This window comes from Bufo gargarizans, chromosome 1 (assembly GCF_014858855.1).
Source record: "Bufo gargarizans isolate SCDJY-AF-19 chromosome 1, ASM1485885v1, whole genome shotgun sequence".
Classification (NCBI taxonomy): domain Eukaryota; kingdom Metazoa; phylum Chordata; class Amphibia; order Anura; family Bufonidae; genus Bufo; species Bufo gargarizans.
Genome location: NC_058080.1, coordinates 433,706,928 through 433,726,271, shown reverse-complemented (window position 1 = coordinate 433,726,271; position 19,344 = coordinate 433,706,928). Strand labels below are relative to the sequence as shown.

The 19,344-nt window shown below is 41.6% G+C and overlaps 1 protein-coding gene across 3 annotated transcripts in view; it reads left to right on the top strand.

The window, feature by feature from the left end:
• PLGRKT (plasminogen receptor with a C-terminal lysine) overlaps positions 1–7,827 on the top strand; it is a 97,353-nt gene extending 89,526 nt beyond the window's left edge. For all 3 annotated transcript variants that reach the window (XM_044286921.1, XM_044286913.1, XM_044286931.1), the window contains exons 4-5: positions 482–591; positions 7,550–7,827. In XM_044286921.1, coding sequence (XP_044142856.1) covers positions 482–591; positions 7,550–7,671 — 232 coding nt within the window. In that variant the 3' untranslated portion in view covers positions 7,672–7,827. The remainder of the gene's footprint in view (positions 1–481; positions 592–7,549) is intronic.
• The last annotated feature ends 11,517 nt before the right edge of the window (positions 7,828–19,344 follow it).

Below are 19,344 nucleotides of genomic sequence, written 5' to 3'. Positions count from 1 at the left end.
GGCCTCTTCAAAGCGTTTAGCAGCCGGGGTACCAGGAATCGGACCACCGCTAATCAAATATTGATGACCTATCATGAGGATAGGGCATTAATGTGAATGTCTTGGAGTACCCATTTTAATATGTTATGTTATAACCAAAAGTGTTATTGTTGAAAGTCAATGGAATGATTAAGCTTCTTATAGAAGATAAATTATACATGCCTTGTCGTCTTGTTTCCATTATGCTTTTGTTACCATAAACACTTGACAAAGAGATGTTCTATGAATACAAGTAATTTTACCCACAGCACAGGCCCATAGCTACCGATTGGATGCCAACTGTCATTTTACAAGTAGATATTAGAGAATGAAAACCTACATCTGTTTGGATGTTATGTTTTGAGATATTTATTTTAACCTGTTTATGAAGAGGCATATATTTGTGTATTTGACCCAGTCTATACTGTACTCCTAACTTTTGCCAAAATTGTTCTTCGCACAGGGCAATAAAAGGAAAGAAGCCAGCATTATTTGTTCCTATTATACCACTAGGATTTGTTTTTGCATACCAGTATGATATGGGCTATGGAACCTTGATTCATAGGATGAAAGGTACAGTTGTTTAATTGCTGCATTTCTTTTTAAAATCTTTTTTATTTTATTTTATTTTGTGGCATCCTCCTCTGTACATTAAAATATAAACTGGTTTAATGGCAATTTCTACTAACATGATATGAACCATAAACTGACAAAAATGTTTCCTTTAAATGGTTGTCTCAATGATTCAGCCCCTGTTTATATACTCTACTAGGACATTTGGGACTTCCCACTATGAACCAGAATACGGTTTTGCCCTGTGTAACAGTCTCCAGCTCTGGCGGACCTGGCAGCTGCTCCAGAAAAGTGACAGGAAGCTGCATTCTGTGGTGCTGAACACCATGGTCCAGTTTCTTTCGCTCCTGGTGATTAGAGCCATGGGAAGGCAGAATCTGGCCAGACACTGACTTGTGACATACAGTATATAAAGACTGAGCCCATTAAATATTGATAATGTTGATGTTTTAGTATGATTGCGTTGTAGGCGTTTTTGTATTTGATTAATTTATTTATCATTTTTAGGAAATCTGTAATATATTACAATACTAATTTAATAATAAAATAACAATATTTGCAATGTGAAATTAGAATGAATTTAAAAGGATTTTCCAGCATGTTTTAAAGAGGTTTCTAGTTGTTAAGTTATCTGCCATTCCATTCATCTCTTCGGGAGCCCCGGGGACAGCAGAGTACAGCTTTCCGATATTTCTGGAACTCCCATGGAAATAAATGGAGTGGAAGTTAACATGCCTGACCTGCAGCATTATTCATTTCAGGGGGCTCCTAGTGGTATGGGGTACCCGCTCTTGTGGTAAGTTGGGGTCCCTGCAGTAGGACCTCGCCTATCCAACAGGCATTACCTATCCTATGGATAGATTATTTCTTTATAAAAAATATTTAGGCTACAAAAGCTGCAAAAATGTTTCTGTTACAATAATACAACTGCATGTATCCGTCATGAACGGATCCAGTTGTATTATGTCTTCTATAGCCATGACCGATCCATCTTGAACACCATTGAAAGTCATTGGGGGATGGATCCATTTTCTATTGTGTCAGAGAAAACGGATCCGTTCCCATTGACTTACATTGTGTGCCAGAACAAATCTGTTCGGCTCGGCTTCGTCAGGCGGACAGCAAAATGCTGAAGGCAGCTTTTTGGTGTCCGCCTCCAGAGCCGAATGGTGACTAAACGGAGGCAAACTCATGCATTCTGAGTGAATACTTTTCCTTTCAGAATGCATAAGGGCAAAACTGATCAGTTTTTGACCGCTTTTGAGAGCCCTGAACGGATCTCACAAACGGAAAGCCAAAACGCTAGTGTGAAAGTTAGCTGTTTTCCCTGCACAGCTTTGAGTTTATCTAATTTTCTCTCTCTTCCGTAAGGCAGGGAGCTGACGGGCTCCTTATCTCTGATCTCTGACCTTATAAACACTCATTAAATCCTACTAATAAGAATGTGGCTTAAATAAGTATTTATGACCTTTTAGTAATTTAGATAATGGTTATTAAATGACCAGCACAAAGTGAAAGTACCTTTCACACAGCTAGAAAAACAGTTAACCCTTGGTGACAGTACGGCTCAATATTTTTAATAAAAAACTGTTGAAAAAATGATTTGTAGCCCAAAGTGAGTAAAATGCAATCATAAACAAAATTGCACCCCAAAGGTGTACATAGCCTTTAAAGAGCTTTTGTCACCCCAACCCCCTCTTGCATTTTTCTGTGGTTTAGTTTCTTTAAAAACTGCACTTTTATAATATGTTAATTACCTGGCTACCGCCCCCTCCTCCTGTTGATTGACAGGGCCAGCGAGCGCTCTGCTCCTTTGGCTGGCCCTGTCTGCGTTCCAAATCTCGCGCCTGCGCAGTACCGGTCTTCAGTCGGCACAGGCGCACTGAGAGGAGGACCTCGCTCGGCTGCTCCTTCCTCAGTGCGCCTGCGCCGATGACGTCACATCTACACCCGGCGCAAGAGCACTGAGGAAGGAGCGGCCGAGCGAGACTGGTACAGCGCAGCAAGTAACCGCCCTACTTGCTGGTAGCCAGGTAATTAACATGTTATAAAAGTGCTGTTTTTAAAGAAACTAAACCACAGAAAAATGTAAGAGCACTATATATTGAATAATCGCACTATAAGGATTTTAATTAGCCCAAAAATGAAAAATGACTTTTGGGGGGTGACAGAAACCCTTTAAATTCATTCTAATTTCGCAATGCAGATATTAGTTATAATATTATTATTGTTATTATTATTATTATGTTACTTACTATTGAGTATTTTAAGATATAACAGATACCCTAAAAATTATAAATAAATGAAACAAATACAAAAACTCTTAAAATGCAATTATACTAAAACAATACATTAACATTATCAATATTTAGTGGGTTGAGACTTTCTGTACTGTACGGGGTGCCTGTTCTCAAGATCGGTGGAGGTCCCTGTGGATAGGGGATTTCTTTAAACAACATTGGAATGCCCCTTTAAATAAAGGCCTATCCTTAGGATAGGCTGATCGATGGGGATCTGGCAGCCTGCATCCATCAGTTGTTCAGTGCCCACATATTGGCAGATGGAGCCAGCATATAGTGAAATGGTGCACAAATACTCCAGCACGTTGTTCACATGATGATAAAGTACCTGGATAGTGCCATACATTTCTTACATAAAAGCTTTGAAAGAAATCTGTAACTATGGAGACACATAGACCTGCCTAGGATCTGTTAGGCTAAAGGCACCTCTCTCCGCACAACTTCTCTTCAGAAACGACTGGCCGTGACCCATCACTGGCAGTGTTCCCTCTAAATCTTGATAGCTGCTCCCACTAAGCCAGGCAATACAGCACCACATCAAATAAATATTAACATACATTGCCCTATTACCCATTGAACAGGGCCACACAGCATCCAGTCAAATAGTATTATGCAGTACCCAGGTCTAGAGCATTGAATGTTATGGTCTACAGTTTATGGAACAGACAGCACTCACTGATGGACAGTCCTTGTCCTGGATGCAGCTCTCCCAACCAGGTTAGATAACATCAAAAATCAAGCAACTGTTTACCAGCATCTTCCAGTGGAACAATTCATTAGAGTACATAGACCATATACCGCCACATATCAACCCCAGTAGGGTCTTTCTCAAGTGTAAGAAAGACCCCACTGTTTCGACACAATAAATACCATAACACCTACAATACAGTCATACATACAAAAATAATACACCAGCATAGTCTTTATATGCTGTATCTTTTCATATAAATCATAAGGGTTTTGCACTGAAGTCCAAATTTAATGACATGAGGAATATGAGAAGGGGCACAGGTGGCTGTTTAGGGCCATCCATTGCCCACATATTGCCAGATTGAGGCAGCATATTGCGAAACAGTACACACATACTTCCAACATGTTCTTCTCTTGATCATACAGTACCTGGATGATGCCAAACAGTTTTTTTACATGGAACCAAACATGACCCACATAAATAATAGTGCATCTCCAGTCTTCCCACCACTTTCTTTCCCAGAGCTGAGTTTGCTAGTATGGTGTCATTTTGATTGTTGTCTTGCACTCTGGCACCAACACTAGTACGGTATGCAAGGCCTTCACCTCGGTGGAGGTGTTTGCATTTTGCTTTCGTCTATTCCATGTGCAATGCTAAAGACCATAGAAGTGCCCCGTTGGGTTGCAGCCACATCTTATTTTGCTTGAAAAACAATCTGGTGAAAGGTTTAGTTATGACATTATATAGTTTCTTCCTTTACAAAATGTCTTACATCGGGTCAGTTTTATAAAGAGACTGGTTTATATACACGTACATTTATCTATATAAATATTTTCTAATGATATTTCTTATCTAGAAATACCTATTGATGTCTTGCCTAATTAGAGAGGTAAAGAAAACATCCACCATTTTTAAATCATTTATATAATTTTTTCAAAGTCCCGCATTGTTGGCCAAACCCGCCGTCCTCGGCTGGTTCGGCCAACAGTTTAATGTGTACGAGGAGATCATGATTCTCCCCTGACAGATGATATCGGGGGAGAGAGGGATCGGGCGAAATTAATATTTTCATCTGATCCTTTTGTTCTTCTTTGAGATAAGCTGCTTCTAGAAGTCTCCCTCATAAAATACACATAGACGTTCAGCAAAGCAGAATATGTATGTGGGAGCTGGGAAGAAGTGGGAAGAAATAGTGGATCATTCGACCAACAGCTATTGAAGGTGTATGACCGCCCTAACATGTTGCTCATGCCTGCAAACGTCTTCAAACCCGCTGCTGCCCCAGATGCCCATTCACAGAGGAAACATCTTGGCACCTGTTTTGGTAGTGCCCCTTTGCATTTTAGTCTGCCTCTTATGGATGTGTGCATCTCCCCATAGAAATGAATGGATCAGTGTGCTATCCGCATAAAAAAATGTGCATAGATGAAAAATATTAATTTGTTCATGAGGCCTTAGTAACAATTGTTCAAGGTTTACAAATAAGCCACTGTTTACAGCCTTTAGTGTTTGTAACTGTAGAATGTTTTTCCCTCTCGACCACCATAGAAGTGGGAATGGGAGTAGCGGTTCCCTATAAAAAACATTGTTTATGTAAAAAGTTTGGGAATCGCTTATGTCTAGTCTATTTGCCCTAGGCATAAAAAAAAATTAGAAGGAACTGGAACAACTCCATTTATCTTTACTTCTGCAGGGTCCTAAGAGTGATGAGCTGGCACCATCTTTAAAGTGTACATGTACAGTGGTTGTCACCAAGGGGTTTAAGAGTATCTATCAGCATGGTCAACACAGTTCATCCTGCATATTGTCAGGCTTGATCGGGCTGAGAAAATGATACCCTTCTTTTGTCTGTTGACGCAGAGATATCTTTCTTTTTATATTTATGCAAATTAGCATTTTCAAGCACCAAGGGACTGATTGGAGCCCTTGGGGCACCACTAACGCAACACCCTTGTGCTCTGTGCACTCCCTCATCTTCTTTGATGGACAAGGCTAGACCTCTCATCTAGCCCTGTGTTCTCGTGCCTGCGCTGTGTAATGTAACAAATAGTCATTGGTGGTCCAGCGTTGTGTACATATTGAGTTACTGGTGTCAGTGTGTTAGGAAAATCATGCATTCCACTTGGGAATGCATGATTTTGCCAATGTGTTGCGGTTAAGATGTGGGTCCCGACTTTCATTAGTGGCAGAGGAGCATCTGGACCAGAGAGAGAAGGCTCTATGGGGAGGAGCGCATACTCATCTCATGATCCTTCCAGTAGCTGCGCTCTTCCACTCTCAGTGAAGCCACCAGCACCTCTACTTCCGGGTGGACGAACGTCCTTGGCGCATGTGCAGTCTGAATCTGCGCTGTTCGGACAGCAGATTGAGTGTACAAGCGCAACTTAATGAGCTAGAGCTACAGGTGCAGATGTAAGAACACAGGGCTAAACCAGATGTCTAGCCCTATCAATCAAAGGGAAGGGGGAGTGCATAGCTCAAAGAGCTCTGGTCAGCCACCTGGTGCTCAAAAGAGCTTATTACATAAATATAAAATGCCTCTACGTATCTCTCATCCTACAGACAACAGAAAAGTATTATTTTACTCAGCATAATCACCCTGTCATGCGGTATCCCTGGTTTAATGGGGTTGGTCATGCTGACAGATGCTTTTTTAACAGTTTAGCTTGTGCTGGATCATTTTTTTGTAGTGCTATTAGTGCGAAGCATGTACAACTCTCATCATGCTGTTTGTCAAAATACATTAGAGTAATGAAAGAAGGAGGGAGGAAATTAATGCTATTTACTGTTGTAGTGGGTAATATTATGGCAACAGGCTTCTGTGCAGCCAGAAATAATTAATGTAATACAGAAATAGGTATCGGAATATCTATACAACAATAGGAGTAGATGCAATGGAAATTGTGATGTAAATAATGCTGCATTATGTATGTTCAGGTTTATTAAGAGGATTTCTTCAAAATAAGAACACCTGTTTTGCTGTTAGTGTGATATAAAGGGGAAGACACATTACTATTCTGGGCGCTCCTTTTAAAGGGAATCTGTCACCACGATTTTGCACTATTTGCAGTGCTATATCGGTAAAGAATTCAGATCACAATTTATTTTCCTACTTCTCCTATTTCCACGCTGTCAGCGCTCAAAGCTGCACTGAAATACACAACCCGGACTATTGTGCCGTGCTAACATAACAGAGGGGACGCATGTATTTCAGTGCAGGTCTGAGCATTGACGGGGGCAGGGTGAGTAGATAAATAAAAAGTGATCTGGACTCCTTATGTCCTTATGTGCAGTACTATTCATGTATTACTGCAGATAATAGTCCAAGATCCTGGCCACAGATTTCCTTTAAATATGAAAAAGGGTCCTTATTTTTATTTCTTATAATAGCATTAATTCATTTAGTGAAATATTTCTCTAAAACCACTAACTTGAAAGGTTGATTATTATTTTAAAGGAATCATCTTTTTCTCAGTTTTGGTTTATTTCCGTGTAAATCCTTGATCCCTAACTGTATTCAAATTCTGCATGTTCCCTGGCTCGAGGAAGGGGATGAGCAATGGTGAAACCATAGACAGGTGCCCCTTCATCAGTGAATGTGCAGAATTTGGGTGGCACAGCGCCTGAGTCTGTGAAATAATCAGAAAAAAAGACAAGGCGGGAGATGTATCAAACTGGTGTAAAGTAGAACTGGCTTAGTTACCCATAGCAACCAATCAGATTCCACCTTTTATTTTCCAAAGGAGCTGTGAAAAATTAAAGGTGGGCTCTGATTGGTTGCTATGGGCAACTAAGCCAGTTCTACTTTACACCAGTTTGATAAATCTCTCCCATAAAATGTATTTCTGATTCCAATAGACACTGTAGGTATACAGGAGTCAATGATCATAGTTCTCCCCTTAATAGGACACAACTAAAAAGACAACGCACTGTATTAACAAAACCGTATTTTCTTTCTCCTGTTTAGGTACTGCCGAAGATATTCTTGAAAAAGAGTCTAATTTACTAGAAATGCCACAGGGTTTACCAACTTTCGAGTTGATTGAAAAAGCAAGGAAAGCTCAAAGGAAGTTCTTTGTAGAAAAGTAGAATGAACATCCAAGTGAAAACATACCAAAGGAGGCTTGTCAGAAATAAACCTACTATTCCGTCCAGGCTGCAGTCATCAATGCATTGGTGCTAGATTCTGTAATATTATGCCACACATCTGGAAATTAAAAGCACAAGCATGAATTTCTTAACATATCCCATGAAACATCCTAGTAGATTCTGTGTATGTAACCTGCCATTATACCCTAAGTATTCGCATTTTAATATGTACTGTATTTTTCGCTTTATAAGACCAAAAGTGAGGGGCCGCTATGCTGCACAGTGTGGCCTGCGATGTATCAGTTACAGTAAGCGGGGTGGGAGGAGGGGCTGGGGGCCGGCAACTGCTGTTGCACTGGCAGCGGGGACCCAGTGCAGTCACTGTACTCATTACATCGGACCCCGCTCACAGCAGTCTTTACATGTAAAGTCTATTTATTCAATCCTCAACCAGTGGCTCTGGTTTGTTAAACTAGCGTAATCTTCTGTAGTAGTACTCACTATCAAATCGGCAGGCCGGCAGCGAAACCTCTCTCACTCATTCATGCCCTTCCTGCGCCATTCATGAAGTGGGAGGAGCATGAATGAGTGAGGTTACGCTGCCGGCCGCTTTGATAGTGAGTACTACTACAGATGATTACGCTAGTTTAACAAACCAGAGCCACTGGTTACGGATTTAATAAACAGACTTTACATGTAAAGACTGCAGTGAGCGGGGCCCGGTGTAATGGGGTCACTATAAGATGTTGTCATCCACAGATCCCCCCCCCCCGCTTCCCATAACAGTGGGTCATCCACAGATTCCCCCCCCCCATAACAGTGTGTCACCCACAGATCGCCCATAACAGTGTGTCACCCACAGATCGCCCATAACAGTGTGTCACCCACAGATCGCCCATAACAGTGTGTCACCCACAGATCGCCCATAACAGTGTGTCACCCACAGATCGCCCATAACAGTGTGTCACCCACAGATCGCCCATAACAGTGTGTCACCCACAGATCGCCCATAACAGTGTGTCACCCACAGATCGCCCATAACAGTGTGTCACCCACAGATCCCGCCCATAACAGTGTGTCACCCACAGATCGCCCATAACAGTGTGTCACCCACAGATCCCGCCCATAACAGTGTGTCACCCACAGATCCCCCCCATAACAGTGTCATCCACAGATCCCCCCATAACAGTGTCATCCACAGACCATCATTAGTTCAAAACCCACCAAAAGCACACCTTTTGGTTCAAAATATATATTATTTTTTTCTCCTCAAAAACATAGGTGCGTCTTATAATCAGGTGCGTCTTATAAAGTGTATAATACGGTACATTATTTTTACAGTATCTGTGCATCAAAATAAAACTAATGTGTGATCATCTAAAAGTAACAGAATGTCCGTTTACTGATGTCAGTGCACATCTAGTTGATGATATATTCTCCGCACCTAGCTCGACAATGGGGCGTGGCCTAATGTGCAACATTTCACAGCAAAATTTCTCCACAATTCTGCCATAAGATTCTGTCTTAAACTAAGCCAACTAATAGTAGGTGTAATGTTAGACAAAAGTGTCCAGTGTCAGAGTGGGGTACATAGGGCCCACCCGAGAAACCAATTCTGCGGGCCCACTGTCCATTTAAACAAAAATATCACATGTTCAGTTTTATAGTATATATTGTATATATAAGATGGCACATTGCACAGTTTAAATATGTTTAATGGGGGACAATTAGTGAAATATTTGACCATATGCCTATACAATGAAGTTTGCAATAGCCTCTGATCAGAGGTGTACGCTATGCGGGAGATTCTCCTGCCATATTCCTCTAACACATGCAAATAAAAATGTATCTAAACTCATACTATGCATACACACCTCAGCTTTTGCTGGAGCGGAACATGATAATACACACCTCAGCTTTTGCTGGAGCGGAACATGATAATACACACCTCAGCTGCTGCAGAACATCATAATACACACCTCAGCTGCTAAAAAAACATAATGCACACCTCAGCTGCTGCAGAACATCATAATACACAACTCAGCTGCTGCAGAACATGATAATACACACCTCAGCTGCTGCAGTACATGGTAATATACACCTCAGCTGCTGCAGTACATGATAATACACACCTCAGCTGCTGCAGTACATGATAATACACACCTCAGCTGCTGCAGAACATGATAATACACACATCAGCTGCTGCAGTACATGGTAATATACACCTCAGCTGCTGCAGTACATGATAATACACACCTCAGCTGCTGCAGTACATGGTAATATACACCTCAGCTGCTGCAGAACATGATAATACACACCTCAGCTGCTGCAGTACATGATAATACACACCACAGCTGCTGCAGAACATGATAATACACACATCAGCTGCTGCAGTACACAATAGTACACACCTCAGCTGCTGCAGTACATAGTAATATACACCTCAGCTGCTGCAGTACATAGTAATATACACCTCAGCTGCTGCAGTACATGATAATACACACCTCAGCTGCTGCAGTACATGATAATACGCACCTCAGGTGCTGCAGTACATGATAATACGCACCTCAGCTGCTGCAGTACATGGTAATACGCACCTCAGCTGCTGCAGTACATGATAATACGCACCTCAGCTGCTGCAGTACATGATAATACGCACCTCAGCTGCTGCAGTACATGATAATACGCACCTCAGCTGCTGCAGTACATGGTAATATACACCTCAGCTGCTGCAGTACATGGTAATACGCACCTCGGCTGCTGCAGTACACGATACTACACACCTCAGCTGCTGCAGTACATGATAGTACACACCTCAGCTGCTGCAGTACACGATAGTACACACCTCAGCTGCTGCAGTACACGATAGTACACACCTCAGCTGCTGCAGTACACGATAGTACACACCTCAGCTGCTGCAGTACACGATAGTACACACCTCAGCTAATGCAGAACATCATAATACACATCTTGACTGCTGCCGAAGCTCATAATACACATCTTGACTGCTGCCGAAGCTCATAATACACAGTATTACAGCAGATGAAGCTGCAGCCTACTCTTTGCTGTAACTCCTGATGCATGGACATACTGAGCAAACACCAGGAGAAAAAGTCCAGCATACAGTGCAAGTACTAATACCACATTTGTTGTTCATTCTGGATTTTATGCAAGTTGTCCAATAAAGCCTAAAGTTTTTATTATAATATGTACTTCAGCATTACAGGAGCATATACACCATGGGAGACATACTGGAATTTAGTACCCTGCACCAGAAAAGTGGAGTGATTTTGCCTGTTTCACCAGTGGAGTAGGTATCTATGACAAATGTGCCATGCAGCTTTCATTTATTAAGGGTCGGACAGATCTTTTGTGTGTTGGACTACATTTTTAGCTAGATTTATTATTGTGACTTTTTGCAAAAAGTCACAAGAAAGAACCTTTGTAATAAATATGATTAGAGTATATTGAAAAATCCATAGGTATTTTATGTGACAAATTTAACAAATGCCTTACATTTTGTAAAAAATAACTGGCTTCAAGCAAGCAGACTCTCCAAAAAAAAAGCCAAAAAGTTGCATATTGATACATTACTTTAATAAATCTCTGCCCTGCTAGTGGCAGATGCACCACAATTAAGGCTACTTTCACACTTGCGCTTGATCGGATCCGTTCTGAACGGATCCGATCATATTAATGCAGACGGAGGCTCCGTTCAGTACGGATCCGTCTGCATTAATAACTTAGAAAAAATTCTAAGTGTGAAAGCAGCCTGAGCGGATCCGTTCAGACTTTCAATGTAAAGTCAATGGGGGACGGATCCGCTTGAAGATTGAGCCATAGGGTGACATCTTCAAGCGGATCCGTTCCCATTGACTTACATTGTAAGTCTGAACGGATCCGCTCACCTCCGCACGGCCAGGCGGACAGCTGAACGCTGCAAGCAGCGTTCAGCTGTCCGCCTGTCCGTGCGGAGGGGAGGCTGAACGCCGCCAGACTGATGCAGTCTGAGCGGATCCGCTCCATTCAGACTGCATCAGGGCTGGACGGCTGCGTTTGGGTCCGCTCGTGAGCTCCTTCAAACGGAGCTCACGAACGGACCCATGAACGCTAGTGTGAAAGTAGCCTTAGGCGTGTGCTTCTTCATGATTGTGGTGCAGCTCAGTAAGTCCGTGAACCAGGATTTAAGGCCCCTTTCACACGGGCGAGAATTCCATGCGGGTGCTGCAATGCGTGAGGTGAACGCATTGCACCCGCACTGAATCCGGACCCATTCACTCCAATGGGGCTGTGCACATGAGCAGTGATTTTCACACATCACTTGTGCGTTGCGTGAAAATCGCAGCAAGCTCTATATTGTGCGTTTTTCACGCAACAAAAGCAAGTGCAGATGCGGTGCGATTTTCACACATGGTTGCTAGGAGACCATCGGGGTGGGGACCCGATCTTTATTATTTTCCCATATAACATAGTTATAAGGGAAAATATTAGCATTCTTAATACAGAATGCTAAGTAAATTAGGGATGTAGGGGTTAAAAAATAAATAAATAATGAAACTCGCCTCATCCACTTGTTCGTCTTCTTTCTTGTTCTTTGAGGACCTGGAAGGAAAAGGACCTTTGGTGACGTCACTGCGCTCCTCACATGGTCCATCACCATTAAACTCACCTCATCCACTTGTTTGCGCAGCCCGGCTTGTCTTCTTTCTTCATCACATGGTCCATCACCATGGTGATTGACAATGTGATGAGCGCAGTGACGTCACCAAAGGTCCTTTTCCTCCCAGGTCCTCAAAGAACAAGAAAGAAGACAAGCCGGGCTCGGCGAACAAGTGGATGAGGTGAGTTTAATTATTTATTTATTTATTTTAACCCCTCCATCCCTAATTTACTTAGCATTCTGTATTAAGAATGCTATTATTTTCCCTCATAACCATGTTATAAGGAAAAATAATAAAATCTACACAAAACCGATCCCAAACCCGAACTTCTGTGAAGAAGTCCGGGTTCGGGTCTGGGTACCAAACATGCCTATTTTTCTCACGTGCGTGCAAAACGCACTAAAACGCTTTGCACTCGCACTGAAAAAATCGCGCATTTTCCTGCAACTCACCTGCATCTTGTTCGGCCCTCACATGGGACGCCCATGTGAAAGAGCCCGAACTCTATCCCAGCTAGGGCCTGGGGTGGATTTCTGATCTAATTTCCGCCAGTTTTCTGTGTGCTGGGCCAACTATGCCTGGCGCTACTCTGTATACTCCCTGCTCCCTAGCCATGCGTCAAATTTATCAACCGGCATCAGCCACTGTGATAACGTTTTTACCATCTGTAGGATTAGTAAATAATTTAATTACCAATATGGTAATATAAACTGGCATACTTGTACTGATTATATACAGTTTACAAGATAATGATACATTTATGAATAATTTTTTAGAAATAGCTCTGTAACCAGTTGATTGGTTTAACCCTTAGACTACTGGAGGTTTTTTCGCTTTTCTTTTTTTCTTCCCTATTTTCCTTGAGCCATAACTTTTTTATATTTCCGGTCACATAGCTGTATGAGGGCTTATTTTTTGTGGGACAGCTTGTACTTTCAAATGCCACCATTAATTATGATATAAAATTTTGTGGGAAACTGTAAAAAAAAAATTCCAAATTGGGTGTAATTGGGGTAAAAAACAGGTTTTGTTCCCACGGCGTTTCATTTATGGCAAAACTGACCCAAGCCGTTCATTCTCTGGGTCAGTACGATTACAACGATACCCCATATGTGTCGTTTTTGTTATGTCTAAATAGTGTAAAAACAAATTTTAACTGTGATAAAAACATAATTTTTTTACATCACAATATTTTGACCCCCATTACTTTTTTTATACTTTTGTCTACTGATCTGGATAGGGGCTCATTTTTTGCGGAACAATCTGTCGTTTTAATTGATACCATTTTGGAGTGTGCGTGACTTTTTAATCACATTTTATAACTTTTTTGGGGTAAGAGAAGCAATAAAAAATGACAAATTGGCCATTTTGACCCTTTTTTCTGTTACGCCATTCGCCGTATTGGATTTTTTTTTATATTTTAATAGTATGGGTGTTTTTCGGTCGAGATGATATCCATGATGTTTATATTTATTGTTATCTAGGTATTCATTTTTTAATTATACGGAAAGGGTTTATTTCTTTTATATTTTTTATATATTTTTTGAAAAATGTAAAAAAAAATTGGTGATGATTTTGAAGCTCATATATGAGCCTATAAATAACGGTTTTTAATTTTTTATATTGTTCTATCAGGGATTTTTAAAATGACATTTAAACTAGAAGTTGCTAATTTCTTATCCTGGTTTGCCATCTGGTGGCCAAAATAGAAATTGCAGCATGAACACTTAAAGGGACTCTGTCACCAGTTTCTAACCCCCCCTTTTAAAACTATTGTTCTCTCCATGGTGCCCTTGTCATTACAAAGCTGTTGTTATAAGATAAATCCGCCGTCTAGTTTTGATAAAAATCGCTTTTATCTAACCTGTCAATCTTCTGGATAAGGTGCCCAGGGCATTTCTGAAGGTCTGAATCTGCCGCTTTCCACCGCCGCCGTTGGTGCCCAGCTCCTCCCATGATCCTTTCAGCGCCACCTGGATGTAATGAAATCCGCCTCCGGCTCTCCTCAGTGCCCCCTCCTTTTCAAAGATCCCGCGCGTGCGCACAGGCCTGTGCCTGATGCGCCCGTGCGGACTTTTAGATTCTGCCTCGTTGAGCGTAGTGCGCATGCTTCGCTCAACGAGGCAGAATCTAAAAGTCCGCACGGGCGCATCAGGCACAGGCCTGTGCGCACGCGCGGGATCTTTGAAAAGGAGGAGGGGGCACTGAGGAGAGCCGGAGGCGGATTTCATTACATCGAGGTGGCGCTGAAAGGATCATGGGAGGAGCTGGGCACCAACGGCGGCGGCGGAGAGCGGCAGATTCAGACCTTCAGAAACGCCCTGGGCACCTTATCCAGAAGATTGACAGGTTAGATAAAAGCGATTTTTATCAAAACTAGACGGCGGATTTATCTTATAACAACAGCTTTGTAATGACAAGGGCACCATGGAGAGAACAATAGTTTTAAAAGGGGGGGTTAGAAACTGGTGACAGAGTCCCTTTAACGCCTCATCCACGAAGCTTACAGTGTTCAGAGCAACTACCGATAACCCCGTGCGGCCAACGCGAGCTTCCGTGTTTTTGCGCATTTAGATGCCGTGATTTCGCTTGTTCACGGCATCTAAAGCCTTTAATCACCGCAATCGGCATTATTGCCGGTCACGGTAACTAGCCGCAGGTCTCTGCTGTATGAAACAGTAGAGACCTGTCGGCCATGGCGCCGGCTGCACGTGCGAGCGGGCGCCATATTTACATATTGCTCCAGCGCCATATATACAGCATTGGTAGCGAACGGGTTAAATATGTATTTTCTTTATCATTTTTAAGAGTATACAACGCTCATTTATAATACGAATTGAATGCAAGGTGAGTGATAACAATGAATTATAATTGTTTATTATCATACCACTATAATAAAATAACTAATGGTAAGCATGATTTATTTCAATTTTTGCTAATAATTTGCATATAGCAAATAATAATGTACATTTAGATTGTATGGTTGAAAAAAAGACATAGCTAGGGATTGTTCACCTCTGCATCGGAGGCTCCATTTCACAAACTGAGGACAAAAAAACAGGACTTATAAGGCCTATAAGATGCACCTAGGCTTTTGGAGGAAAATAAGAAAAAAATAAAATTTAACCGAAAGGTGTGCTTTTGAATTAATGGTGGTCTGTGCATGACACTATTATGGGGGACCTGTGGATGACGCACTGTCATGTGGGGGACCTGTGGATGACGCACTGTCATGTGGGGGACCTGTGGATGACGCACTGTCATGTGGGGGACCTGTGGATGGTACTGCTATGGGGTGGGGGATCTGTGGACGGCGCTGCTATACGTCATCCACAGATTCCCCTCATAAGTGTCCCCCAATACACCGGCCCTCTGCTCACCGCAGTATTTATAAACATTAATCCTTATCCGGTTAATAAATTTAACTAAAGCTGCGCTTTCCCCGTTCCCCTGTATCAGTACAGCACTTACGAACAAGCTTCCATAGCAGGCAGAGAGGACGGCAGCAGTAACGTCACTCACTGACGTTGCGCGCCTGCTTCGTTCTTAAAGTGGGAGGAGCAGGTGCTTGATGTCAGTGAGCGACGTTACTGCTGCCGTCCGCTCTGCTTGCTATGGAAGGATTAATGTTTATAAATACTGCGGTGAGCGGCGGGGCCCGGTGTAAGAGTACAGTGACTAGTTCTGAACTCCAGCCCCTCCTCTCTCCTGGCTCATATATCACAGACTGCGATGTAAAATGGAAGCATTCGCCCCATAAGACTCGGGGGGGGGGAGTGCGACTTATGGGGCGAAAAATACGGTATTTGTGCAGTAAATAAGTGGTGTCTTGAAAAGAAACCAAACATACCCCATTATATTCAGTGGGGTCTGTACTGCTCCGTTCCATTCAGTTGTGTGCCAAATCAGGAACTTCCATTATTCTTCCTCTAATGGAGAAGAACAGAAATTGCTAACACTGGTATGAACCCAGCCTTAGTTGGTTGAGAAAACACTTAAGTCTACTAATTCAAGCCGTATAATACTTACAAACCCATGTGGATCCAGAGGAAGGCAAAAAAACACTCTAGATAGAAAAGACCCAATCTGCCATAAAATGGAAAAAATTCCTCTCACCCCTCCTGAACATATTCCTGGATCAACATTATATAAGTATATACTATATAAGTGTGTATAATAAATAAATAAAAAAAACATTCTACATTAATACCTGTAACCCCGTATATGGTGTTTCATAAAGAAGATATCCAACACCTTCTTAAAGAGGCTCTGTCATCTTGAGCAATGCTGTTAAACCATGCATACTTACTGGTAGGGTTGATCATGCTGATTAAAACAAAACCTTTCTTTTGTCTGTATGTTAAACAGCTGCAGAGATATCTGTGGTTTTATAGCAAGTTGGAGCACCAGGGAGCACGGCTGAAGCATCGCTATGTGACTCCCCCTGTGCTCTGCAACCTCTCCACTGCCCTTGATTGACAGGGCTAGGGATCAGCATGTTAAGGACAGAGCTGTGTCCTAGCATGTACATATTATTAACCTTATGTATTATTATTATAGCGCCATTCATTCCATAGCACTGTACAAATGAAAAGGGGTATACAAACAGTTGTGTTCAAAATAATAGCAGTGTGTTTAAAAAAAGTGAATAAAGCTCAAAATCCTTCTAATAGCTTTTATTTCCATACACACAAATGCATTGGGAACACTACACATTCTATTCCAGATCAAAACGTGAAGAAAAATATATCAAATTTGGGCTGAATATTAGACTGTTCAAAAAAATAGCAGTGTTTGTATTCTTCTTTACAAACGCAAACATTCACTATATAAACTGAAAAATGTTTGAAGATTTAGCTTTCCTTTGAATGACTAATATTTAGTTGTATACCACTGTTTCTGAGAACTGCTGCACATCTGTGTTGCATGGAGTCAACCGTCTGGCACCTGTGACCAGGTATTCCAGCCCAGGATTGCATGCCACAGTTCTATATTTCTTGGTTTTGCCTTAGAGACTGCATTTTTGATGTCACCCCACAAGTTTTCTATTGGATTAAGATCCGGGGATTAGGCTGGCCACTCCATAACGTCAATCTTGTTGGTCTGGAACCAAGATGTTGGACGTTTACTGGTGTGTTTCGGGTCATTGTCTTGTTGGAACACCCATTTCAACACCATTTCCTTTTCATTGTAGTACTCACAGGTAACTTTAGACCTTCTTTGATCTTCCTGGAGCTGATTGTTGGCTGAGTCCTTGCCATTTTGGCTATTCTTCTATCCATTTGAACGGTAGCTTTTCGCTTTCTTCCACATCTTCCAGGTTTTGGTTGCCATTTTAAAGCATTTGCGATCATTTTAGCTGTGTAGTCAATCATTTTCTGCACTTCTTTTATATGTTTTTTCCCTCTCCAATCAACTTTTTAATCAAGGTACGTTGTTCTTCTGAACAATGTCTGGAACTACCCATTTTTCAGAGAGAAATGCACTGTAACCAGCATGTACAACATTTGCTGCCTTCCTTCCTTAAATAAGGGCAATAATTGTCACCTGTTTTTCAAAGAATGAATGACCTCATTCATTGAACTCCACACTGCTATTATTTTGAACATGCCCCTTTCAATAAGTGATTGAATTACAGAGAATCAGCAGCATGCATGGCATGACTGTTGTGTCTGTTGGGTTTCTATTACACCTGCTAGTAAATTATTTGCCACGTTGAAATATCATCATTTCTACCAAAAACATTGATCAGGTTAGTGATGTCTGACTGCTAGTATTTTGAACACAGCTGTACATAATACAGAAAATTGCAATAAGCATGACCAAGATGAGTTACTAACTGGTACAGAAGAAGAGAGGGCCCTGCCCACGAAGGCTTACAATCTACAACGTATGGAGGAAGGACACAGTTGATGAGGGTAAAACACTGTAAATTATATACAGTACTTACTGTAGCCTTACCATGTTAAGAAGAGTGAATTTCTATGCTTAGAAAGCTAATACTGTATATATTATGGGTTTATTCAGATGCACAATATATGATTATAAAGGCCATCAATATCAGATGTATTAGCTTTCTAAGTATAGAAAAAAAACTATTATTTTCTATATGGTGAAACGATATCCCGGTGGTAAGGGGTTAGCCTCTATTACTGGCTGTGGAAACTTCACAATGGACGTCAAGCAACTTGGATTGTGTGCCTTTCCACTCTTCCTCCAGACTCTGAAATGAAAAATTTACTTTCATCTGAAAACAGAACTTTGGACCCAATCGAGCAACAGTCAAGTCCATTTTCACTTAGCCCAGGTAAGATGCTGCTGACGTAGTCTCTGACTTGACCCCAGGAATGAGACTCCTTGTGAATCTGCCCCAAATTAATGAATGGCCCTTTCTTGACAATCCTATAAAGGCTTTGGTTATCCTGTTGCTTGTGCACCTTTCTCCACCACACTTTTTCCTTCCACTGAACTTTCCATTAATAGGTTTGGATACAACACTCTGTGAACAGTCAGCTTATTTAGCAATGACCTTTTGTGGTTTCCCCTCCTTGTGCAGGGTTTCAATGACTGTCTTCTGGACAACTGTCAAGTTAGCAGTCTTCTCCATGATCATGTAGTCTATTGAACCATGTAATATAGAGCCGGACATGGTGACCAAATTTGCCTTTGTTTATTTTTTTTCGATTTTCTCGATTTTACACAATAAAAGCAAAGTGGCACTTTTTTTTATTTGAAAATTTTATTTTTATAAAACAATTTATTACTATTACTTATTTTTGTCTCACTATTGAACTTCAACTTTTCAGGGTTCCATCCCTTTTCCAATGCAGTACAAGAGATGTATTGTACTGCATTGGAACTGTCAAGTATTACACTGACAGTTCGTCTATGAGACTCAGCCTGGGGATTGGGCCTCATAGGCTTCTGTAACAGCTTGGCTCGAGGTTTTTGTAAGGCTACTTTCACACTTGCGTTCGGGGCTCCGCTTGTGAGTTCCGTTTGAAGGCTCTCA